The sequence below is a fragment of the Doryrhamphus excisus genome, linkage group LG9 (genome assembly GCF_037039965.1).
Source record: "Doryrhamphus excisus strain RoL-2023G ecotype Guam linkage group LG9, RoL_Dexc_Guam_v1.1, whole genome shotgun sequence".
Taxonomy (NCBI): Eukaryota; Metazoa; Chordata; class Actinopteri; order Syngnathiformes; family Syngnathidae; genus Doryrhamphus; species Doryrhamphus excisus.
Genome location: NC_136365.1, coordinates 4,193,943 through 4,220,666, shown reverse-complemented (window position 1 = coordinate 4,220,666; position 26,724 = coordinate 4,193,943). Strand labels below are relative to the sequence as shown.

The window sequence follows — 26,724 nt, the reverse complement described above, 5'->3', positions numbered from 1 at the left end:
TGGCTTAAGTCCAAAAGAACTTGACAGTGAGTGTGTTGTCGCCATCAGGTCAATGCTAAGCTATGTAATATGAGTTGAGCATTAAAAAAAGCCACTTGGAGGTAATCACAATCCAGTTTTTATAAGTTACAGAGCCATGGCATGACAGATGGATGACAACCACGGATGATTCCTGCATGCTTTAATGTGCACTGCTATTGTTGGTCAGTCTTCATCCAAAATGAAAACCTCTGGATCATTCATTCATTCATTTTCTACCGCTTTTGGGTTTTTTTTTGATGGTCGCGGGGGGTGATGGAGCCTATCCCAGCTGTCTTCGGACGAGAGGCGGGGTACACCCTGGACTGGTCGCCAGTCAATCACAGGGTACATATAGACAAACAACCATTCACACTACCTCTGGATCATGTTTTTGTTAAAATAGTTATACGGTGGTGCCTTGGTTAACATCCGCCCTGTTTAGCACATTTTCTTTGGTTAACATCCACAGTTTTAGGCTAAAATTTATGGTGTGCGTAACAGTAACAGTAAACACAAGCAGAGGCTTGTTCTCACCTTACAATAAGGTACAAAAATACAGTAGTTATTGAGGAACTAATGAACTAAAGATGAACTATAATTCACATAGTTCACTAATTATAATGAGTAGTGGTTAGGGTGAGGTTTGTTGACTAAAATGACTACTGTCATTTTGTGTACCTTATTTGAAAGTGTTGCCAAAAAAGAACTAGTATAAATAGCATTGTTAGGCATGGCGAGGCTTCCACGTATCATATGTTATAGTTGGTCTTTGAATGTAAATTTGCATGGTAAAAAGTTATTAACAGACCATGCATTGGTTTTTCATGTGCCACAGGAGGGCATGCAATAAGTAAAAAAGTAAAAAGAGTTTAAGGTAAAAGTTTCAATTTCTGAATGTAATTGCCGTGTTTAAATTTGTAATGTGTCTGGAACGGAACTGGAACTTGCCTTGGTTAGAGTTAAGATGTTTTAACTGCATATATTGAATTTCGTAATACTCACGTAAAATAGTCTCGTCAAAAACTGCACAGCCTCCAATGTGTTGTGTGGTTGCTATGTCGCCTAATCCACGCTTGATGGCGCTGTTGGTAAATCGTTGATGAAATCAACGCTTGACGAAGAGAAGAGTAAAATAACGAGTTAACTTGAGTTTCACATGCTAATATAATTTGTGGTGTACCACCAATGATGGAGATGTTTTCATAATGTATACATTCTAATTTAATAATGACAAAGGGTATTTGAAAGCAAGTATTTTCTAATTAAAATGAGATAATATGACTAGCAAACGTGTACTTCAGGATGACAACGTAGACTTTCCTGTACACGGAAATATTTTTAAACAAACAAAGAAACAAAGCATTGTGGTAGGTGAGCCCCTTTTTTCTCTTCTAAAAGTCACAATTGTTCTGCTTCAAATTAACATAATGCAGAGGCGTTCAAATGTTTCCCAGCAAGTGCTGCTTAATGGTAAAAGCAACAATACTGGGGCCACTTTTTTTTTCAGCAGATATGCTAACAAGTTGCAAATATTTAAAAATAATAGCCTGCATCAGCTTTGGGTTATAGGTGACAAAGTGTATTTCTTTCTTTTTAGGGGGACTTAACTTTATATTTTGTTTCTAATATTACAACTTTAGTGTAGTAGTGTAATTCAAAGCTAAATTTTTTGTTATCATAGTATTTCTATGCTCATTAAATAAGTTAATATTACTTTGTTGTACAATTTTGTAAACTTAATGCTCATTTCCCACTTTATTTTTTGTTTGTTTTCTTGTTTAATTTTATTTTTTTAATGTGTAGAGGCACAATAAAAACATGTGCCAGGGCCCACACCCCTGCCATAATGTTTGGACTCAAAGGAGAAAGTAAATGTTTGGGGTTTTTTTGTATATGAATAAGAAGAACGTTTTTGAGTAGCCGTGCCTGTGGTGTAACAGTAAATTGCAGCTCATTTGACAATACAATAAAATGGAAAATAACTAAAAAAAAATATATATGGTAAACTGTGGGAATTTGACTATTTTTATGTTAAAATTAATGTTTACTATGTTTCAGAAAAAATAAGTTACTCTTAGGGGAAAAAAAATGAAAAACAACATCTTGATTGTGGTTTGACAATGTTTGTTGTTCAGCCTAATTGTCATTTGAATGACATGTGTGTGTGTTTTTCCCCTTGATAACCAGGACTGCCGGCCCCACACTGTGAGGAAGGCACATGTGTCTTGGAAAAAAGTAACCAGTAGACGACCCACTTTGATGTCTCACACCCCCACCAAGAAAAGGTCAAAATAATAAATGTAGCCTCAATTGATGGTTTGGCGGGGGTGGGGGCGCTTCAGTGCAAATTTTTGGATGAGAGCTCCCCGAAGGACTAATGAATTCATATACCCGAGCATGGCCAATGAGGGGAACCAGCATGGGCTCTTTCTCTAAATGAAAAGGTTGAGCTAAATCTACAGCCGAGCGTCTCAAAGCCATCACACCCTTAAACTTGTCTTGCATGTACTTAAACCCTTTTCTCTCTTGCAGACGTACGTCTTTATACACTGGAGCGCCTCCACGCAGTCTCCCACTGAGCTGATCCTGATCACGGTGGGTAAGTGTTCTGTTCCTTGTGGTATGTCACTGAAATTCAAACGTTTGTGTCTTTGAAGCTTCCTCGGCTCACTGAGGTCACATGATATCTATTCACAGGTCAAACGCAAGTAGCTCGCAGATTGCTAACCTTTGACCCTTTTGCCAATGTTTTTTTTTTTTTTTAAAAACATGTAGAGCGCACAAATTGCATAGGTCTTGCACCTTTTTTGAAATGATTTCATAATTTGCTGAATCATATTTTAGAAAATAGAAAATAGTGGCTTGGTGTTTGCAGATTTTCCCACTCTGGAAGCTGTTTTGAACGTGTTACCTGCAAGGAAACACGTGTAGTTATTGCTTTGCACAAAAAGGACTTGACAGACAAGGATACTGCTGGTAGTAAGATTGCACCTCAACCATGATCAGAAGAAGAGAAAGGAGAGATGTTCAATTATTGAGAAGAAGGCATCAGCACACTGAAGAAAGTCCATTGTTGCACTAGGTGGGTGCACTCAGGGGCTAGGGGGGGTCGGGGCCTGGTGGGTTGACTGGCGGGGTTGGTAGTGTGCTTCGGCAATGTCCTGGGGTTTTGCTGGGGTGTCCGATGTTCCCACTCTTCTTTTGTTGTTTTGTCTTATGTAAGATTCTGTGATTATATGTGTGGAAAAAATCACTTATTGAATTGGTAACTGCTATGGCGTGGAGAAGGGGTAGGATTTAATAAGCTTTGCTTCTTCCTGCTCCTTTTCAGACATGTGTAGTAGTAATGATGTGTTATGTGTGTGTATGTCTATATATGTATATATATATATATTCATTCATTCATTCATTTTCTTCCGCTTTTCCTCACGAGGGTCTCGGGGGTGCTGGAGCCTATCCCAGCTGTCTTTGGGCGAGAGGCGGGGTACACCCTGGACTGGTCGCCAGCCAATCACAGGGCACATATAGACAAACAACCATTCACACTCACATTCATGTATATATATATATATATATATATATATATATATATATATATATAGATATTGTAAGTGTATTGTATTGTAAGTGTATATGTGAGAAACAATAATGTAACATAGTATGTATGTCTGAAATACATTAAGAAGAAAGAAAGAGTGTTCTGTAGTTCTTAGAGCTACTCAGTTTTGTGTTAAATAAGCACAATATATCATTATGGTTTTTGTAAAAAGAGCAGATGTTAAACTTTCATTTGGGTATTTTAAATTGAGCTGTAAATAGAATGCTACCAATTATTAAAAGACTGAACCTTGCATCATATTTCCCCGCCCATTAGATGACACTCACAGCTGCATTAAAACACATTCAACTTCCGGAAGCTTCTGCAGGCTGACTGACATGCGCAGTTGGGTGACAACACATCACCACGGCAACCATCTTTCACAGCGAGTGCCCGGCAGCATCACTGGCTTGTGATCATCTCCCGTTGGCCGCAGAGCAGAGAAAACCGCAGTAAGTTGATTCTCACGTGTTTTCTCTTCAGGCTGCAGCAGAGTGGATTAGCAGGGAAAATATAGATGTGGAATTATCACAGCTCTGCCGGTGATAGTGTCATTTTAAATACATTTGTTTCAATGTATTACTGCAGGTCAGATGTGATGATTTTTTTGCTGATGACAATAGCTTCATGGGTACTGGATCTAGCTGCAGTGATGAGGGACCAGCAGATTTAAGTCATTTAAAAAGTCGTTGCATTGATGCGCTTTGTCTGGCTGCGCCTCCTCTGTTGTTGCAGTTCCAATGCAGCAAGTTCAGATTCACACGGGCAGTGAACCTGAACTTGATAGGCATAAGCAACGCACTATTCATACTAACACTGGCGTCTAACTGTACGTCTAGACAGCGTTGAACCGCTCAGGCATTTCATCTTATTCCCATGTTAGCATTTTATGGAAGCTATTTACAGCTCTCCTATTTGTCCGATTTTTTTTTTTCAGATCTCAAGTGTGAATGCTCCGTGTAAGAGACTCTCAGCTTATTTGTTAATCACAGATGCTAATCACAATGATTCATTGCTCTCTCACTGGGGGTTCGAATCCACCCACACAGAGAAAACATTGCATGTTCTTGAGTAATGTCCCTCCTTTGAGAAGTGGAGACTTGATTCTTTGCCTGAATGATGGCATCATGGCGACATGGATTTTATTTTGAATCACCTCTTAATCAGTTTCTCATTCAGAAGTTGAGAAAGAATCCTTATTTTCTTTTGATTTTGAATTCTATGCATCCAACTTGATGTGGACGGTTTGGGGCAAGGTTATTATATCCAGTTCCAGCACGACTGTGCCCAAGTGTACAAAACAAGGTCTAAGTTTAAGAGCCATGACCTCAACCTCTTCACACACCTTTGAGATGAACTAGACCAGATTAGTCTCGTGTAATCTAACTCATCATGACACATTCCATACTGATTGTTCAGGTTAGATTATTAGGTTATCTTTCTTCTGTTAGTTTGTACTACATAGAAGAATTACTGTGTGTACTGTGTTGTATGTCACCAATGACTCATGACGGCAAGGAGCCAGTGGGGGTCTTTTTTTCCACAGGAAGGTGTTGGTGTATTATTATACCGTGTGAATGACTCATATGACTCATCACCTTTTACTTATACATACTGTATGCATGTATGCATCACCACGGCGACCATCTTTCTTCCTTTTTTGCCAGTTTGTCACACTTAAATGTTTCAGATCATCAAACAAATTGAAATTGAAGTCAATGACAACACAATTGAACACAAAATGAAACTTTGTATTATTAAGTGATTTTAAAAAAGTCCAAACCTACATGGTTCTGTGTGAAAGAGTGATTGCCGCCCCGATAAACGATTAGTTTAAACTGTAAAAGGATACAAAGCCATTTCTAAAGCTTTGGTACTCCAGCTAACCACAGTGAGAGTGTTTATCGGCAAATGCCGAAAATATGGAATAGTGGTGAATCTTCCCAGGAGTGGCAGGCCAACAAAAATGACCCCAGAGCGCAGGGATGACTCATCCAAGAGGTCACAAAAGACCCCGCAAAAACATCCAAAGACCTACAGGCCTTACTTGCCTCAGTTAAGGTCAGTGTTCATGACTCCACCATAAGGAAGAAACTGGGGAAAAACGGCAAGCATTGCAGAGTTCCAAGACAAAAACCACTGCAGAAAAACAAGAACATTAAGGCTCATCTGAATTTTGCCAGAAAACATCAACAGGTCTTTGGTGATTCCCAAGACCTTTGGGGAAAAAAATCATCTTTTTGGAAGGTGTGTCCCATTACATCTGGCAAAAAGCAACACCTCATTTCAGAAAAAGATCATCATACCAACAGTAAAATATGGTGGTGGTAGTGTGATGGTCTGGGGCTGTTTTTCTGCTTCAGACTTATATCCTTGCTTGTTGGTGATATCCAACACATAATATACGTTTCTGGAAGATCAAAACCTACAGTGAAAGTATATTTGTGTGCATAATAATTCCATTTCATCAATGGAATTGCCACCTTGCACAATAAAACTACTTTAAAACGTCTCAACAATGTTAATAATACACAAAGTCATTGAAGTTGCTGTCACACAGGGATGGACACATAATCACACAATCAAACATGCTGAAACTAAAATCTTAGATTGCTTAAAAACATAGCATTGATCATTTCCACACTTCTCAATATTCATCAAGCAATATATGAACTGACTATATGACTTTACCTGTTCCCTCATCAATGCCCTGTAACTCGCTGTCATACTGAATGTGAGTTTACTGTCCCCGACTTATAGCCGTGTTCAAGCAGCTGTGCAGTCATGGTGAAGCTGGGCAGCAATCTGTCTGATAAGATGGAGAAACAGCCGTCTGCAGATGATGGCTTTGATAACATCCCCCTCATCACACCCCTGGAGGTCAGCCAGCTCCAGCAGTCATTTGCAGACAAGGTAAGGAAGCGTCGTTAGGGTTGCTTTTCTGTGATGGTAATATTACACAATGACCACGGCACGCTGCTTATCGCAGGATTTCAACAAGACTCGACATATTGCCTTTTGCCGCTGTGGCTGCAACCTTCTCTTAGTTACTATTCCATTTTATGAACATGGTAAATATGAATAAAGCATATACTAAACCCAAGGGGTTCTACATATTTTGTTTTGACACAGGTCACCGTAAAGACGTCCACCCATTACCGGCAGCAGCAGCCAAAGAAGAAGAAGTTGTTTATGCCCAACATCGAGAAGCTGAACATCAGCTTTTACAAAGATGTCTCAGACAGAGCCAAGGTACAAGACAAATTCTTAATAATAATAAATTGTATTTGTATAGCGCTTTTCAAAATACTCAAAGACACTTTACAGAAGAATGGAGTTGAATAAAAGCAAGTAAACAATGTAGAAGACACACCAAAATACAACATTCATTGGTTAATACACAGTTAAAACATGAGAAAAAGCGGGGCGGGGCACAGCAGTCAGATATAAGAAGTTAGATATTAAATACAGATTTAAAGAGGCGGGTTTTTAGTTGTTTTTTTAAACTGGGAAGGTCAGGGCAAGCACGGCGTGAATGGGGCAAAGAGTTCCAGAGGGTGGGGGGCAGCGATGGAGAAGGATCTGTCTCCCCAAAGGCATCAGGCTTTTTTTTTTTTGTCCAATGTCCACAAATAGTCAATAATTCTTAGCCAAATTTGTCCAGGCTAGGTGATGTTTGACAGTAGGTATCTACAACGCATTAAGTTGTTTGTGTTCCTCAGATAACAGGTCTGATCCTCATCATGTTGGCCTTCCTGACTAGCCTGCTCCTTCTGCTCATGTACAAAGCCATGTGGTACAACCGTCTCACCTGCCCGGAGGGGTTCATCCTTCAGGTACACTCTAGTATTTTATTAAGTTGCCCACTGCAAGGTAGACTTTATGGCAGCAACACACACCCGCAGGGTTCACACAGTGTGTAGAATGCGGCTCATTTGGGACTTTGTTTCCCGCCACACCCTCACATCCGTCACTTCAGTCGAATTTTCTCAACACTGGCGCTCAAAAGTCATTACTCCTAACGACACCTCGGGACATCATGTACCAAGGCAGCGCCGCCACGCATGTTGGTTAAAGAATCTGTCTCACGGGAGAAAATAAGAGGGAGGGGTGGGAGCGAGAGCGTAGTTTCTGGTGAGGCAGTGGTCGGGACTCCCGTCTGTGAATCGGAGGGGTCTTTAATTAGGGCTGAGCGTGACTAAACTGTGATTAAAGGCTTAGCTGTGAGGGGGCAGCAAGGGAAGAGGGAAGGGGAACCTTTGAAGTTTTTGGCAGATACAGTTGCTTTTGGCATTTTTTTTTCGAGCTAATGTGTCGCTGGAGACATGAAAAGAAGGGTAAGGATGGAGGATAGATGTCAGCACAGTCACTGCTGTGCTTTTGGGATGTCATGATAGCAGCTGTAAGATGTCAGGTAGAAGGTAAACCAAAAAGTGTTCTTCTTTAAATATAAATAGCAAATATGAAGTCTGCTTCAGTTCACCTGAGGGATATTAAAAAGTCCATAATAATAATGCATAGTCAAAGAAAAAGCAAAGCATAAGTCCAGAGTTGGTCTTTTGGTGCTTAGAGTGCTGAGGTCATGTGCAATTGGCTATTATTTTTTTTTTTAATTAATGAATTTAATCAAGCACACTCTGAAACTGTTGCATTCATTATCACAAACTCTTTTTATTTATTCATTACAAAATTCCATGATGATTCCGGGTGACTGTGTGCATCTGTTCTTTCTGTGAGAACAGCAGAGGCACTGCACTCCGGCCGCTCTGGAGATGTTCTCTGCCGCCGAGCAGCAGAACCCATCAGACATCCAAGGCGGCACCAACTCTGGTCTCTACGCAGCCCTCAGCCGCCTCAACCAGGTCAAAAGAACAGGACCTGGGCTGCCATCGCCGTGGTTACCGGTCATCAGAGCTCTGAAGGAACCCGACAGAGCCAAAGAAGAAAGCCATCAGCAAGGCAAAGGTGAACTCGTGGGAGATGAGTAAAAAGATGACATGCTTATTGTTGCTTCATGTATGTTCATGTGCAGGTGGTCGGTCATACTTCATTGCAGACCATAATCATATTGTGTGTGTGTATGATAGCGGCTGTGGTCTCAGGCAGGAATGTTTTCCAAGTGTTGGAAAATGTCGTGACTAAACTCGGCTATTCCACACACATACATTATATACATCACACCACACACACACACACACACATGGGTGCATGTATGCACATTTGCGTACAGTATGTGTGTGTGTGTTCTCATTAGCACTTGCTCTTACAGCTACCATTCAAGCTTAAAAATATATCTTGTAACATGTTATTAAAAATGTGAGTGTGAAAACATCCAAACAAGAAGAATTGCTTAATTTATTATAAATACACTGATTCATAATGTAACACTCATTGTCATCGTTGGGTGAATATGAATGTACAGTATATGAGGTAGCGCCTCTTATCTGCACTGTTCCACTGTCGTGTGTTCTTTTTACAGAATTAACGTACTATTTGTATGTAACAGTAAGCATATCTAGCGTCCATACATTGATTTTGAATGTATAGTGAAGGTATGAACACTTTTAAACAGACATCAGCTGATTATTAATATCCATTGGTTGTTATTAAAGTGTCTTTACCATCTTAATTCTGTATTTGAAGCGATGGTTATGTCTTTGTGTCGGAGGAGTGTGAAATCACAGCACAGCTTGTCCTTACATCACATCCATCTGCTCTGATGTCACCATCTGAACACAAATTAATGCGCTGACCTTTTTTTTTTTTTAATCAGTCATGTTTTCACTTCAATCTCCTTATAACGACGGTAGTGAACCAATGGGTCGGGAACCAGATGCCACTTTTTTGATGAATGCATCAGGTTCTAGATCAATTTTAATTTTTTGTTGCTGACATTTTAAAGTAAAATATTACAGATGTTAAAAATAACATTCATAACATAACACTTTTGTATAGGTTCTGGTAGGGGTGGATATCACGATGCGGCAACAGATACCAGTAAGAGCAATTTGGAGTCTTTATTAGATAGACTTGGCTCAGGAAGCAAGGACTTCATAGAAAAACCACAAAATCACCACCTGTAAGGGAATAACAATGCTAGCAGGGACAAACACACTAGGGTGGCCCACTGGATGGGTCTGCTTACAAGGTTAGAGGTGAGAGTACAATGCTGCCACCACAAGCTGTGGGGGAGCAGGAAAAATAGGAATACTCGTGAAAATGGTGCATCCGGTGGTGCTGCCCATGACAGGAAGTTAGGGAATCGAGGGGAGACCCAAAATAGTTGAAACAAAAATATAAAACCAGACAATGAAACAAAACAACTTTCTTATGCATTTTAATCCTTCTTAATCCTTCTAGCAAAGTGGGTGGCCAGAGCCAAAGCCAGCTGTCACCAAAACTTGATTATTACTGGATAATAGTAGCCTAACCCGGGTCATTTAGAGGTGAAGAAGTAAATCTAGTTTTATTTTTCCTCTTTACTGATATTTTAATATAAAAAAGCAAGAAAAAAATCTATGGGGTAATTTAGAGAATTTAGAACATTTGCCAAAAATACCTTGAGTAACGTAAATCTGCCACCTCCATTTTTTTATAGTATCTACACATCTGAACAGTAAAATAACAGGTTGGCTTTTAATTTGTCCCAAGTGGCCCATAACGCTGTGCCAACTTTAATACCCTTGGAATCCAAATTCCTTAACTCAGCTGTTGTTGACGTGTGAATGGAGTCTGTGCTGATGCAAAGGAATTTTATCATCCTTTGCATATATTCTTCAAAGTCAAGCAAAGAATGACATTTCATATTACAGGTTCTCATGTAAAATTATGTGAAGTACCTATAATAATAATAATAATGAATTTAATTTTATATGGTGCTTTTCAAGGCACCCAAAGCGCTTCATCTGTAGCCACAGCTGCCCTGGGGTAATCTGACAGGAACATGGCTGCCAATTCCCCCCATGGCCTCTCCCACCACAGCGCCCAAACATTTATTCACATTCGTCCATTAATGAGTGTGGTATGAACGATTATTTGTCTATATGTGCCCTGTGATTGGCTGGCTACCAGTTCAGGGTGTACCCCGCCTCTCGCCCGAAGACAGCTGGGATAGGCTCCTTACCAGAAAATAAGAATCCTGTAAACATGTTAATAAATATAGTAATACATCTACAACAACACTGAACATCAAACGATTTAAAATATGCCAGGTGCATTTACACTATGCAATAACAATATAAGAAAACTAAAAACTAAACTACACACAAAAGCGATATAAAATATCTATACATACAATATAATCCAGAAATATGCACAAAACGGTGGTTGCAGAGATACTTATTGTTGCTGTAGGTCATTAGCATTCACCTATTGAAGTCATCCCTCATTTATCACGGTTGTTTGGTTCCAGACCTGACCATAATAAGTGAATTTAGCCAGATTCAATGCTGATAAATGAAATATTTTTGCACTTATAGCATGGAAAACCTGTTTATGACCTTGTAAATACAGTTTTAAAATTATTAGAGCCCTCTAGACATGAAATAACGCCCTTCTCGTCACCTTTATGTTCATATTAGCCAACATAGTAGGCATAATCAAAGAAAGTAAGCCATCTAAGACATGAATAAGACTTGTGCTTGTGTGTGTTGCAATAAATGTGTCCCGGAAATGTGGAAATGATGGGGAGGGTTCAGTTTTAGCTGGAGTGGATTATGTCAGCAATAGTATAGTGCTATTATTGTGAACATTATTATTAGGATGATTATGGTATGAGTAGAAAAAGAATGGGTTATCATAGTTATTATCATCATTATCATCATCATTATTATTGTGCATGTTGTGAGATAATTCAAGCCTCCAATAAACGTTTGTTGTTATAACAATTAAGTCTGGTGCTTGTGTGCGCTAAACATTACAGGAATAATACTGACACCTAGTGACCAATATGGAATATTACATAGCATCTTTGAACCCATCTTCTGAATGGCTTATTTTGTATTTTAGCCTTTTTCCTGCTTGAAAATGCTTAGATTTAGCAAAAAAGTATGTCAAATTTGCATGAATATATAATTTTTTGACTAATAGGCCATATTTAATTATGGAACATATGTATTTGAAAAACAATGATTGCGATATTTGAATTGTGATGTTGTGAGGTGCGTTAGGTGAGTTACTGCACGTCTTTTATAGTAGCATATTTCAACCCTGCACATTTACATTTATGCTGTACACTTTGATACACAAGTAGTGATAATACGTAATGTACAAAGGAGGTTGTGTTTATTTTTATTGCACGCAATGTATTTCATGTACATTTTTCTTTTCTTTTTCACTTTAATGTTTTTTGGTCTTAGTGTATTCTTATTAGCAATCCACTGTGTAAATGTGGCTACTGTAGAAAAGTCATTTCCTGCAAAGGATCAATAAAGTATCTCTATCTGAACAGTCTGCATGCTGACTGTAATAAAAACAACCCACTGGTTGTAGCCATGAATCAATGTCTGTTTCATCGCACAGTGTGAACATGATTATGAGCTACTCAACTATGATCTATTGAATTATGATCTATTGTGGTTGGAGTCTGTAGTCAGTGGTGCAACATTACAACTGAGGGAGGTTTCTTTTATTTGAATTGTGTTATTTATTACTGTGAGGGGGGGAAAATAGCGAGGACAGCTGTCAGTGTGATGCAGTACATTTGTACTGCAAATAACAACCATAAATAAACATATAATTCAAACAGCACCTCAAAACTGAACATCTTTATGTATGCAAACTTGTTTCACTTGTGTTGGATCTCATCAGACGATTTAGGTCTACGTAATGAAGTTTTTACATGTCTCCTCATTTGCTGCTGTCAATCTCGCGATAGTTTATGCGGCGTCATTTGGTGACGTCATACGGAGCGACCAATCGCGCACAATTTAAATGGCGTCAGAAGTCAGTTTGTTATGGCAGTGATGAAGCGTCACACACACATACACGAGTGAATTACAGGTCAGTTTAAAGTTATTTGGGACATTATAATACATTTCTGCTTTTAATGGTTCGCATTCAACTCGTAGGTGCCTCCTACCGCGAACGGAGTCGACAGAAAAATAAACTATGCATGTCGCGGTAAACTATGGAATTGGTAAGTCAATTGTTTGTAGTATTAGCTAGCCGCCTCCATTCATTTGAATGGACGTGGTTAGCTACCTAACACCTCCATTCATTTAATATACACTGTTAGCTCGATTGGAACATACCTTATTTCACCAAAATACAACGAAACCTGCGGAAGAAATTATTTAAACTAGAGCCATTGAACACCTTTTGTCAAAGTGTCTAATATATTTAAGCACTTAAGAAATTCTTTGTTTTATGTGAATGTTTATTACTGGAATTATATTCCTTTTGAATATTGTATATAAATTATATCAATTGTAAATGGTATGTATTATTTATACTGATGTTAATATTTCAGTATTTAATTTGGACTACATTCATAGTGCAATTAGTGCTATTTTTGTTATTCTGTAAGCATACAATAGAATGCTCAATATAGTTGTTAGTTGTAGAACCACTTGGAATTCTATGTACAACTTAAGCATTGGTGAGCAATAAATGTATAGCAATGTATATTGTCTGAATAGTGAACATTTGGTTACACGGGCCAGGTTTTCTTACGATGGTGAGCTACCAGAGCGGGCCTAGAGCCACAGATTGAAGTCTACTTTAAGATTCAACCATACCGCTCCCACTGGCTGGTTGGTGGCTCTTTTGCAGCCCACAGCTTTTCCCAATGAAACATCTGCCACCACATTTCCACGCACACACTATCACGACCCCATGACCACTTCCACTTTCCGAAAGATGATTATAAACCCAGACGTGGGTGGGCTGGGAATATATTGTGTTGCACTGTGAATACTTGTATGCATTATTGTATTTTTCTTTTGTATACCATACTTTGCACTTAAAAAGCATTCTGTCTCTTGTGTACTCCCTCCCTGAGCTGAACTTGGTCTCCTGATCACTAGCCTATATATTATCAATACTGTGTTAGACAGTTGCTCATTACTGGTAGGTGTAACAATTTATGTACAAGGTTACAAGTTGAAGCTGCATCTCATGAAAAAAGGGTGACCTAGAAGAAAGAGAAAGTCAATGGATGATCCCAGAAGAATGTGAGTCAGTCAGGCCTGAGAAAGGGAGCCAAGAGGAGGCCCGAAGGTGTGGAGGAGGTGGGTGAATCCAGGCTGACCCGTGTGTGTGTTGTCTCAGTGGGTTTCTTTTGTGCTGGCGCCAGCTAGAAATCCCTTCACTAAGCAGAGTCAGTACACACAAGCTCCATTCAGGCCTCTTTGATGGGAGTAACACTAGACATGTTCCGAGCACACAACAGATCCTATCTACTTGATGTTTAAAAAGCGGGAGCGTCTGATCATAACTTGTCGAGGATTCAGATGTGCTCTTCAATGCTTTTGTTGCACAAATAGGAGCTTGTGTTTAAGGTTCACTTCATCTTTGGTCCAGTTAAGGTGTACTCTAGTAGATTTGCTCAGCTAGTCCGGTTCATGAAGTGAGAATGCAATCCAGGACCAACAACACTGAAACCACTTGAGAGATGGCCTTACCAGCTTTGATACACATAGTTATTCTAGTTCTCTCAACAACGGTACTGTTGATGTCTGCTCTCCTTGGGATGGCCGTGTCTTCCAGCACAAGACGTGTGCTCCAGTCCTCAGGTAAAAAAAATGCTGATGGCAAACGAGCATCTTTAGTGAGAGCTTGGTATCCACTCTGTGAATGAAGCTGAGGCTAGCGATTAGCGACGTGTTGTATTACTCAGTTAGCAGGGCTCGACAATAACGATGTACCGATGGCCCGGGGCAAGTTAAAACAAAATTCGGGCAAGTAAATCTAATCAGTGATATTCCCGTCGGGCAAGTGCACTTTGACATGCCATTACAGCCAAGAGTTTTTTTTTTTTTAAAGCGGTTCTTGTTTGATGTTGGTAAAACACGGACTGCGTAATTCCGGTGGTAATTTGCAAAGCAATCATTGCAATGGACCAATCAGAATCGTTTATGTAGACCGCGGTCCGTAATCCACAGTCCGCGTTTTACCCACACCCGTTGTTTGCGATCAACCAATCAGCGATCGTTTGACTACGAAAACATCCATCATGCGTCGCTGCCAACATCGTCTAATTCTGAAGGAAACAGCAAAAAGTGATCAACCAGTGCCTCCAAAACAAGTATTTTATTAGCGACAGCAAATCAAATGATGGCACAGGTGAGTGAATCACATTGCTGTGACAATTTGAAGTGGTCACAATGAAACACCACCGATTAGATCCAATACCAAGTGCTGATTTTGCACAAGCTACAAAATCTAGCGGTTCCATTTCTCTGTGGATTTTTCTCACCTTTGCTTCACAAATTATTGTTTGACCATTTTTCTGGATTAAAAACACATTACTAGTACACAAATGTGTCTATTCAATAATGTTTCATTGTGGTGCACAACTTATAAATATCACTGCTTACTACGACTACGATGTGTAAGGTATTATTTATTTTATTATTTTATTTATTTGAGATTCTCATGTCATGACACAAAAAATTACATGATATCATTATGGCAGTCTTTTCATTTTACATGGGGCAAGTTCGGGCAAGTAGTTCTCACCTTAAGGATTCCCTATGAGCGCGCCATCATCTTTGACGTATGTTTCAAGTTCAGACCATTCAAAGTGAAATTAATCTGTTCATTTCGACAGGGCTCTACCAAGTGAGCTCAGTGGCAAATAAAGATGGATGACCTTTTTAGATTTGGCCTGTTGAGTGAATTAATTAGAAACGGGACAAAAAATATGTGTCCTATGATTGACTGGACCGGGGTGTAGCTGGAATAGGCTCCAGCTGACCTGTGACCCTCAACAGTATAAGCAGTGAAAAATAAATGAATAATAAATCTGTTCCAGGCACAAACCTTTGACATGGTATAGGAGCGCATATTGATTCAATGGTATTGATTGTCACAACCCCTTTAAAGAGAATACACACCAACCCCGTCCTGTCACCCCACCACTTGTCTAAATGGTCAGACTGTAAACAAAAAAACATCTATACACATCCATTTGCTCCAGAGATGGTGGGCCCAATCAGTGGCTTCCTGCAAAGAAATACAAAACGATCAAACATTGCATCGGTAATGAATATCTGTTACCTTTTATAAGGTAACAAAACTATCAATACTATGTGAAGGAAACAAAGGGCCCACACCGGACCCGTTTCGGAAGGCCTCAAGAAAAAGTTATAATTGTGTCAACATCGCCACAACTCATATTTCATAGTTTATCTATGACAATAGTATGGCAAAAACATTCATTAAGTGAGTACACTCTGGTGGTAGAGTGGTTGTCTCCCAACCTGAAGGTTGTGGGTTCAATCCTCAGTTCTCCCGTTATGTCAAAGTATCCTTGGGCAAGATACTGAACCCCCAGTTGCACCTGATGATGGTGCGTCATCAGTCGGTGTGCTAACAGTGTCAAAGCACCTTTGAGGTGGAAAAGCACTACACAAGTGAAGGACCATTTATGTTTCATTTTATTTTTTTGTTTCATGAGCACAATATTGTTAACTCTTTCCTTTTGAATCTAGAAAGCTTGCTTTTTTAATATGCTTTTTGAGAGAAAACATAAATATATTCAACGAATTTGAGGCCAATGAGCAACAATGTCATAAAAAGCAAAATCAGCCTCCTTACCACAAGCTTCCCATGAGGGGGCTGTGAGTTTGTGAGAATAAACTGTCATCTGTCGTCATTTCATTGCCACATTTAGCAGTGATTTATATAAGGGGAGAAAAGCAGCACGAGAATGCCTTTTCCAAGCGCAACAGCTTGCTGCAATTTAGGTTATATGGGGGAAAACCACTGAAACAAATATTTGACCGTCATCCATAATGAAATGGACACAATAAAGTGAGTCAAAGGCTAGGTAACAAAATGCACCACTTCACCAAAGGAACAAACATTTTAGTAATGCCACAGGGGTTTGCAAATTAACTTTATTAGACCTCTAAATCCCTACAACGTTAATTCACATGATGAACTGCTGGAAGGATTTGTTCAGTCTAAAAAAAACCCCATCATTTTCTAATTGGTCTGATAACAATATTTCTATGTCCTACAGTCATAGTGATGTTATGCTCATAGTCAGCTGGGTTCCACACCCGTCACAGTCGTACTTTACAATAAGGCACACAAAAATACAGCAATTACTGAGGACCTAATGAATAACCAAGTAGAGTAGTTATTAAGGAAGTGAGGCACATGTATTTAGTGAGGAACTACCCATCACAGAGTTGTAAGAATCACTTTACAATATACAATTATATGATGGGGTGGAATGTAAGCCTAGAAAAAAGGGGACCTATTATGCTTTTTCCACTTTTCTGAGCTATGAATGTAGTTAAAATGTTGTATTCTCGTGTTAAATGATGCAAAGTTTTACATAATGAGGTTTGCTCATTTGGAAGTGAGTTTGGGATGGCTCAAAACTCTTGGTTTCAAAAGGCGTGGTAAAACTGCCCCTTTGTGATGTCACAGAGGTTTAAGCTTTCTTTTAAGCTTTAAGCTTTCCTTCTCTGTTTACGTTGCTTGCAATGGCTCATCAGGAAAAGACACATTTGTTTATAGGAGTCCAAAACTCAATACAAAGGGGTGAAAAATTAGCATAATAGGACATGTTTAAAAAATAAATCAAAAACATTTACTGTTCACGAGTCCTACAAGGTGGAATGAACCATTTAGCATTTTTGAAACGTGGGTCTATGCCGTATTAGACACTAGTCATTTGGTTGGATTCAAACATTGTTGTTAAGTTTCAAAAGGGTTGGGTTTATTTTATTTTATTTTGCATAAACACTCTGTGGTTAGGCCACAACCACTGCGGGGTGGGCACATCAAATTTTTGTGGTACAATAATACATACTAAATAACAATAATACATAACTATTATTTAATTTAAAACCTGAGGCCGGAGAAGACATTAAATCCTATTACGTGTCATCCATCTAGAAGATTTCCCTTCTTTTGGCTTTTCGTCTGAAAAATTAAAATTAAAATTAAATCAAATGCATCTCAATAGTATGCCATTGTTTTACATGACATGCTGAGTTAGTGAGATAATTGAAGCAGATTAACAGCAAACTGATGTGCGGTATGTAACGTTCCATGCACGGCGCAGCACTCTGACATGAGCGGGCACACATGGAGACATTCACTGTTTTCCCTGAGTGAATGGGGAGACTCAAACACTCTAATTAATATGTCACATTGAAAATATTTTAATAGCTTACAAATGGTGCTGAGCGCACACTGCCCTTTGCCATTTATTTACAGTGAGGCTGAGACTTACTGGCACGAGGCAGCAAATTCTTCAACGTCTTAATTAGAAGGAGTCTTCTGATGCATGTGTGGAACCTCTGTGGTCTCCAAACACCACCCCTTCTTTAAAACATGGCCTCTTCCTTAATCAGTACCAAATGGAGACCCCCTTTCCTCTTCCCATCATGGCTGATAGAAGGAACCAGAGAGGAAGGAAGTGATTGTATTCAATGGGAGCCTTCCATTTATATTTTTTAAAGCCGAATCACATCACCCCCACGATGCTTACAGTCACTGATGCTTGGTCTCAGTGTGCAGTTGTGAAGAATTGCTTATAATTAAGTGTTATTTGTTTGGGAGCCGCAGGGTTATTTCCATTGCAGCATGGAAAATTTAGCACAGTCTTGTCCAAACTTTTTCCACCGAGAGCCATATCATGAAAAATGAAAAGATGCTGAGCTACTTTAAGTGTTTTATAAAGCAACAAATGTACATATGCTAAGAAGTCTCAACTTTCTGATACGAGTGAAAAGCGTATTATTAGTATGAACTTTGTTTTTTTTCCCCCATTAAAATTCTTTTTTCAATTATTTCAACTTTTTCCCTATTTAATCTTTGCACATTTTCTTCTCGTAATATTATGATTATAATATTATTCACATACAATTTTGACTTTATTTGCATAATATTATAACTTTTCATCGACTTAATCTTCTGAAAAATTACCACTCATGTTTTGTCTGTCAAAAAACTTTTTTAAACAAAAATGAAAATTTTCCTCATATGATGAGTAAATTCTCGTAAAATTGTCACTCTTTTCCCTTTATATTTGGACTTTATTTGTGAAATTATTTTATCCATTGCTAGTTGTTTCTTTTTTAATTTTTCAACGAATTGAACATTCTTCTTGTAAGTTGTCTTCTCTTGGTACTATAATTTTCATTCATTCATTTTCTACCACTATTCTCATGAGGGTCACGGGCATGCTGGAGCCTATCCCAGCTGTCTTTGGGTGAGAGGCGAGGCTCACCCTGGACTGGTCGGCAGCCAATCACAGGGCACATTTAGACAAACAACCATTCACACTCACATTCATACCTATGGACAATTTGGAGTCGTCCATTAACCTGCACGTTGAGAACGTTGTTTTGCTTGTTTCTCCTAATATTTTGACATTAAAAAAATATATACAATTTCTCTTAAATAGTTCAATTTTATGCCAGTAAAATGACATTCATTAATCTTGTAAAATTACTGCTGATTTTTTTATTTTTTGCTGTTGTTTTTTTTCTTATCTTCTGGTTAAATGTGCCGCACTTTGGATACCCCTACTTCAGCAAATACACTTTGGTCCTCATGAAATATTGGTTAGGGTTAGTAAATATGACTTGAAATCAAAGGCAGTCATTATTTATGGACCATGCTGGGTGGAGATTCTGAGCTGCTGTTATTACACTTTTAAAGCCATTTACACCTAAAGTCCCTGTAAAGAATCCCATGCTTTGTACAGCATGTGCTTGTGATTATTAATTAGCGTTTTACTCGCATTTAAGGGTAATAATGGGGAGAACTAGTAAAATTAAAAGACTTTATTGCCCTAGGCCTATAATTATAGTTTATTATGTGTTTGTTTTTCAATACGTTTTTAATGTTTAGCTGATGCAACAACTTGGCATGCACACTCTGCCCTGGCAATGATGTTGTGTTACAGCATAAAGTGTGCTGCAGTGAGTCTGAATTCCAGAGCAGGGAACTGAAGGACAGTGTCACCACAAAGACACAAGCCTCACACTCACACTTTGAATTCAGGAAAATGTTGCATTCATTTTTTTAGAAAATGGAAAAACCCCATCAATCTAGAATGGCAGTCAGACCTCTGCCAATCCAAAGTAAAACTGTTGAATAGTTGCTTTGGAAAGTCAAAAGTGAGTAATACAGAAAATTGATTAACGTATATATTAGAATATTACAGTACAGAATCAATATTGCTAAACATTATCCACACAATCCATTCCAAACAAGTTTGTTTGTTTGATTTATTTAAACAATGCAACAAGGTAATGTTTTCAGTAACATATTAACAGTAACTGACAAGTGCAAAAATAAGTTAACGCTGTTAACTCATTCAGTTGCAGCCATTTTTCACAAGAAGACACCTTCAATACTGGCCATTTTGATCTTGAATGATCTTTCAAGGCACACTCAAGTTTGTGCTCTAAGGCCAAATAAACATGGAACCTAGCAAAGCAAAGATTGGACTCCCGTCTTTCATTAGAAAAAAAAATGTGTTTGTATACCTTTTTGAGAACGTGGGCTTTTTGGGAAAAGATACATTTCACTTTGACACAAATATTTATAGTTTTTGTAACAGCTCTATTACTATCTAAACGACTATGCAGACATAAACAACACAAAAAGGGATCAGTATTTATTTACAAATACAACACTATGAAGTATTTACACTTTTCACGTTTGGAACTTCTGCCACCTTGTGGCCGTTTTTATGTCTTAAAAGTGCTCTGAAATGTTAATGCATTAGTGGAGCGTTGCATCATCACCTCTTTTTGCATCTTTGTGCAAAAAACACAGAAGACGTACAAATACGTTGGTGGGATCAGTTGTTCAGCATGATGAAAAACACATAAATAGGTTTTTGGTATTGTAAGAGCGCATATGAGGATATAATAACATTCTTTTTCTAGGGAAAAATAAAAATAGAAATAAATTGTAGCCATCATAAAACATTTATGTTAAATTTAGTTATTTTTTTGTATTTATTTGTTATATAATTTAATTTATTGTTGAATGTAGTTTTAATGAAGTAAAATGACATTAGTTAACTCATTTTATTTTCTTATTCATTCATCTCAATTCATTTTATTGTATTATTTAATTTATATAGCTATAAACACAACTAAATGTAATGTATGGTTTTAGTTTTTATTTATTTTAATTACATTTCTGTCTATTTTAGATGAATGACCTCATGAAGTACCTCATTACTTAAACTAAAATTAAAATGATTAGATTTTATTCTTGTTCATCTTAATTCTTTTTAGTATAGTATTTAATTCATGTAGTTGAATTTAGTATTAAGTATTAACTTTTGATTTGATTGGATTGTATTTTTTTCCACTTAATTTTTTTGATGACATCATGGCATCACATTAAATTAACTTTATTTTATTTTTATTTTATTGTTGTGTATTTTTATCAAGCACAATGCTGCATTATATCGTACAATCCTGCGTTATCACGCATAATGCTGCTTTATATAAGTAATACTGCCTTATTACAAATATCGCTGTGCGATGCTGTATAACGCTGCATTATCACAAATAAGGCTGTTATATCACAAATAATGTTTAATGGACAACTTCAAGCCAGCGCTTGTTTCACAATTCTAGTGTTGTAACAGTGATGTTGGTAATTAGGGTAGCACTGCACTGTAAATAGTTATAATATTACGTGTTTAATGTTATGTAACTAGCTTTTTGTCATTCCATGTACATAAATACATTGTATTTACTTATTGACATGCCTGCTGCAGCGCAAACAATGATTCAGTAATGGAAATTTTTTTCAAACAGCAGAGGGCGCCATTTTAATCTTAAATGGTTAAGAAATGCAGGAGGTGTTAGCAGACAAAAAAACAGGCTGAATAAAAAGTAGGAAAAGGAGGAATACATTGATGAAAAATGGCACACAATTTTATATGTGTGAATTCTGAAAGCATCCGACTGTAGTGCTGTCATTTGCTCCCGCTGATGTGGCAGAAAAGCGTCTGGGTCACAGAGTCAGCTGGCACCACAGCTAATGGCCAGGCTGTACGTATGAGACAGGCAGAGTGTGTGAATTTGCTCACACACAAATGGTTTTGTGCGTGTGTGTGTGTTTGTGTGTATGTGTGTATCCTCATCCCCCCCGGCTCTGCTCTCAGTACACACTGAGCCGCACTCTGAAATGTGGAGCCGAGTGATGACAGGCCGATCGGCGATGGACAATGTGCTGTAATTTGTGAGGGGCCAGGCCCGGAGAGGAATGATGGGTAATTAAGAGGAAGACATGAGAGACACCACAGGGGCCTTCCACTGGGTGTAGCGATAAACGAATACAACCATCCCCCCCCCAGTGTGTACTTGCTAAACTTTGCTAAAGTTTACATTGCTGACCTTTGACAAGAGAACTCAAGTAAATTTCAAAATTCTCGCACATCATGCATCCCAATGGTTGTTTGTGTATGTGTGCCCTGTGATTGGCTGGCGACCAGTCCAGGGTGTACCCCGCCTCTTGCCCTAAGACAGCTGGGATAGGCTCCAGCACCTCTGCGACCCTTGTGAGGATAAGCAGTAGAAAATGAATGAATGAATGAATCATGCATCCCATTAATGGTTAGTCTTGTAAGTTTCCAAAATTACAAAAAAAATCCAGATTTCACTATATTTAATTTTACAATGTTTTACTCTAGGAATGCCTTGAAAAATATAAATTTATTTTGTAAATATTATTTTGAAATATTCTTATATGGGATTTAAAAATGTGATGTGACTTTACTAAGTCAAATTGTTGTTTTTTTAATACAACCTTTAAAATGCACTTTTTTTCTTAAATATATACCTTTATTTTGGCAAGTTTATTATTTTATTCTGGTGGCATTTTTCCTCTCCAAAAATCTTGTAATATGTGAATTATTTACCAAAGCCTGATTAATCACATTTTTAAAGCTATACAGCAGTTGAAGCTAAGCTATTAATGTGCTAAATTAGTAAGTCAGTGTTATTTTAGCACACGTTACTTGCACACTTTAATTACATTAGCGATCCTGAGCAATGCCAGCAAAGATTAAACTTTAATGAATTTCAGTCCATGGAGGGTTAAGGTAACAACTGAACCACTTCCATTATCTTTTGTATTATACCGCATTATTACAAAGCAAATGTAAAACCTTCTGAAATTTGGATTTCCAAATTGTAATATAAACTTATCTTATTTCCATACCCAGAACAAAGTTAAAATCCAAAGCATGTAATAGAACCATTTGACCCTGCAGACAATCTCTTAACATTTTCCTTTGCATTTCCTCTCATAACACTTTTCATCTTACGGAGGTTTCACCACATTTCTTCAGGGAAATGTGAAAACCGCACACGGGACCAAATCCTCAAGATACACAGCACATAGGCCCGGTTCCCACAGACCTGAGGAAAAAAAAAAAACTCACATCAGCACATGTCTGCACATTTCTCCCTTACATCTCCCTTGCAGCCTGTAAATCACTAAAACTCACTCCTGGGCCCGTTAAATAAATGTGCATGGCGTCTCGGACTAATTGATAACATTACAATGCGAACTGCTTCATAGTGGTGCTAAATTGAAAACACCAGGGGAGGAAAACGGTGGGACAGAGGCTGGGAACATTTGAGAGGAGAGAGACAGATCATCGGTGGGATGTTGGGAGGAGATGTTCGATGTGATGAGGAGAGATGCTCAGAGGAAAAAAGGCAAAAATAACAAAATGGAGAACAGGAGGGACATCTAAGGACACCATCCACATGAAGACAATTGAAAAGCGCTGACAACAAAACCGATGCTCTCTCTTGTGGTGCTTTTAGGTAATTTGGGATCTGTGACCATGAGGAATCTTTCATGCTGGTAACTGAAAGGCTCAGATGGATAGGTATATTGATTAATGGATGGATGGAATGATTGCTCAATGGACTTTATTTATTATGTGAGGGAAAGATGCCACAGCATACACAACAAGTAACAAGCGTGTACAGTAGTCCCTCTCCATTTCACAGTTCAACTTCCACGGCTTCACTCTATCACCCCAGTACCCTAGGGGTCAATACTGGGACCAAAACTGTTCACCCTATACAGAAGTTAAATTACATCTATAAAGTCACAAAGTCCTAAAGATGGTATTATTATGCAGACAAAAGTAGAATTATGCATTAAACAATAACTTGAAAAGTGGTTATACAACAAGAGAGGTCAAGATCACCAGTAGGAGCGGACGAAATGAGTGTTCCCCTTAGGGTGGGTGGGCTTAGAGATAAGGTGAGAAGTACAGTCATCCGGGTGAAAGTAGAAGGCCTCAGGAAGGACCTAGAGACTGTGTCTTTCAACTGGCCTGGGAACGCCTTGGGATCTGCCAGAAGGAGCTGGACGGAGAGGGAAGACAAGAGCGAAGTCTGGGCTTCCCTGCTTAGGCTGCTGCCCCTTCAACCTGACCTCGAATAAGCGCTCGAACATGGATGAATGGATATCAGTATGTGCAATGAAATTATGGAATGGATTAGCAAAGAACTAAAAAAATGTAATAAAATGTGCTTTTCCAAGAAACAGTAGAAGCAAATGATGTATTCAAAGTATAAGGAAGAAGAGTCCTGAATGAATGTTGTTGTTTTTTGATTTTCTGTTTAATTGTGGGCTGCGCGGCGAACGAGTGGTTAGCACGCAGGCCTCACAGCTAGATACCGGGGTTCAATTCCACCCTTGGCCATCTCTGTGTGGAGTTTGCATGTTTTCCCTGTCCATGCGTGGGTTTTCTCCAGGTACTCCGGTTTCCTCCCAGATTCCAAAAACATGCTAGGTTAATTGCCGACTCCAAATTATCCAAATTGTGTGAATGGTTGTTTGTCTATATGTATGTGCCCTGTGATTGGCTGGCGACCAGTCCAGGGTGTACCCGCCTCTCGCCCAAAGACAGCTGGGATAGGCTCCAGGATAAGCAGAAGAAAATGAATGAATTAATGTTTAATTGTATTATCAGAAATATGTCGGAGGCCATAACCCCGGATGTATCCTTTATATTCAACATTCATATGTAGCCTATTTATATGTATTTCAAATTTAATTCTGCATGTAAATCTATAATTAAAAGTCTAAAACTGTGCTCTTTGTTACATTTTCAGACTTTCTGAAAACATTAATTGGATTTTCATTATTACTCATGGGAAAAACTGATTTGATTAGAGTATGTTTAGGTTAGACTTGGACCTTCTGGAACGGATTAATTCCACTACCTCAGTTCAATGCAAAATTTGATGGAGCTGGAACCTATCCCAGTTTTTCTTCCATTATTTCCTCTGTGAAAATTGTTTTGAAATTTTGACGTGTGGTGAATACTTTTTAAGTACACACATACAAATGAAAATGAATTCAATATAATGCCGCCTTCTGATGACATTGTGTCAAATCTGCAGATAAGGAGAGCAGCAGATAGAGACTGAGAGCTGAGGAAGAAGAGGAAGGAGGCAGACTTTGATCTCTCCGCTCGTCTGCCACGCTGTTTCCCTTCAAGGCTTCCTGGTAAGTTTCAGTAGACACCGCCAGGTCCACTCTCAGGGATTGGACGCTAATGGATCAGTTAAAGGGGCCTATTCTTTATGGCCTGGCTAAGTGTTATCACGTGGGGTTAAAGACACTGACCATGAAGCAAATCCCTGTCAGACAGCGAGCTGCTCCTCTGGGGGAAGAACAGTCAAAGCAGAGAAAGTCAGATTATTGGTGAGAAAGTGGCATCTCAATTCTTGTATTTTGCATCATTTATCTCTCTTCCTGTAGCCGGATCTCCTGTAGCTTTCATTCTTATCCTTGCCATAGCCACACATCAAGGGATCCCCCTCAATATTATATCTCCTTCAATCTGCTGTGCAGGACAGAAAGCAGCCGATGGGTTCCAGAAGTTGAGGTGACCTCTTCAATACAGCATTTTATCCGTGGACCTGTCAGTGTGGACTGCTTCAAATATGACACAGGGCCCGTCAGATAAGGATCACAAAGACAGAGACATCGCTCCTAAAGTGATCGCTCTGCCTGTGTTTTTGTTTAACGAGAAATCCAAGGGCTGGATTGGCAGCTCATAGACTCCCACTAATTGAATGTGATAGATTCAGTCATTAAGTTAATTGGCAGCTGGTTTTGATCCTGATCCGTTGCACCCACTCAGAGGGTTTATGGCATCATTTTTCTTGTCCATAATCCAAAGATCAGTGAACTTGCACAGGCTTGTCAGAACAGCAGGCAGTTTAAAAGCTGTGCTGGAAGCGATGGCGCAACAGCGGCCATCAAAGAAGATTCAAATAGTCATTTAACACCCAAAACCTCTATGGACTAACCAGAATAGCAGCCATTAGCGTGTAGAAACTTGACAAGTTTGAAGAAAAGAAAAAATGCGGTGGATTTGTTTTACCAATTCTGATAAGTGAATTTCTGCGAAGGTGCAGTACTTCTTTATAAATGGAATATTTTCATAGTTATGGCATAGAAAACCTGTTATATTGTAGTTATACTGCATGTAAAACCATAGTTATTTATAAAATGTGTTTTGTGTTAACATTTTTGGCTGTCTGGAACAAATTTAATTGGATTACATTTTACATTACGCATTTGCTATGGGGAAACTCGTTTTGGTTAGAGTCTGTTTTGGTTTGAGTCAGACTTTCTGGAAAGTTACGACAAATCTACAGGTACAGTTTGTCTAATCCACCTTTGAATTACTTACTGGTAAAATCTAAATTTCAAACTGTAATAGGTATATATAAGTGATCGGTTATCATATCTGTTAGTATCTGCTAGTTTTAGTATAACTTTGTTTTTTGCCGCCCCCTGGAGGCCAAGGTACCCTTATTCATTCATTTTCTACCGCTTATCCTCACGAGGGTCGCGGGGGTGCTGGAGCCTATCCCACCTATCTTTGGGCGAGCTGCGGGGTACAC

The 26,724-nt window shown here is 38.7% G+C and overlaps 1 protein-coding gene and 1 long non-coding RNA gene across 4 annotated transcripts; both read left to right on the top strand.

The window, feature by feature from the left end:
- The first annotated feature begins 1,197 nt into the window (after window positions 1-1,197).
- Window positions 1,198-12,334, top strand: caly (calcyon neuron-specific vesicular protein). 3 transcript variants are annotated; one of them, XM_058082544.2, is made up of 7 exons: window positions 1,198-1,388; window positions 2,554-2,616; window positions 3,896-4,071; window positions 6,380-6,532; window positions 6,752-6,871; window positions 7,342-7,455; window positions 8,362-12,334. In XM_058082544.2, the coding sequence occupies exons 4-7, from the start codon at window positions 6,404-6,406 to the stop codon at window positions 8,605-8,607; spliced, it is 609 nt and encodes a 202-aa protein (XP_057938527.1). In that variant the 5' UTR covers window positions 1,198-1,388; window positions 2,554-2,616; window positions 3,896-4,071; window positions 6,380-6,403; the 3' UTR covers window positions 8,608-12,334. The 3 variants fall into 3 exon arrangements, with proteins under 3 accessions (XP_057938527.1, XP_057938521.1, XP_078649349.1); XM_058082538.2 differs by having other exon boundaries at window positions 2,554-2,620; XM_078793223.1 differs by lacking the exon at window positions 1,198-1,388 and adding an exon at window positions 2,264-2,306 and having other exon boundaries at window positions 2,554-2,620.
- A 173-nt stretch (window positions 12,335-12,507) lies between these two features.
- On the top strand, window positions 12,508-26,179 carry LOC131134949 (uncharacterized). The gene is made up of 4 exons (XR_009131501.2): window positions 12,508-12,619; window positions 12,688-12,755; window positions 25,210-25,315; window positions 25,664-26,179. It is a non-coding gene; the product is annotated as an uncharacterized LOC131134949 (long non-coding RNA).
- Window positions 26,180-26,724: the final 545 nt, after the last annotated feature.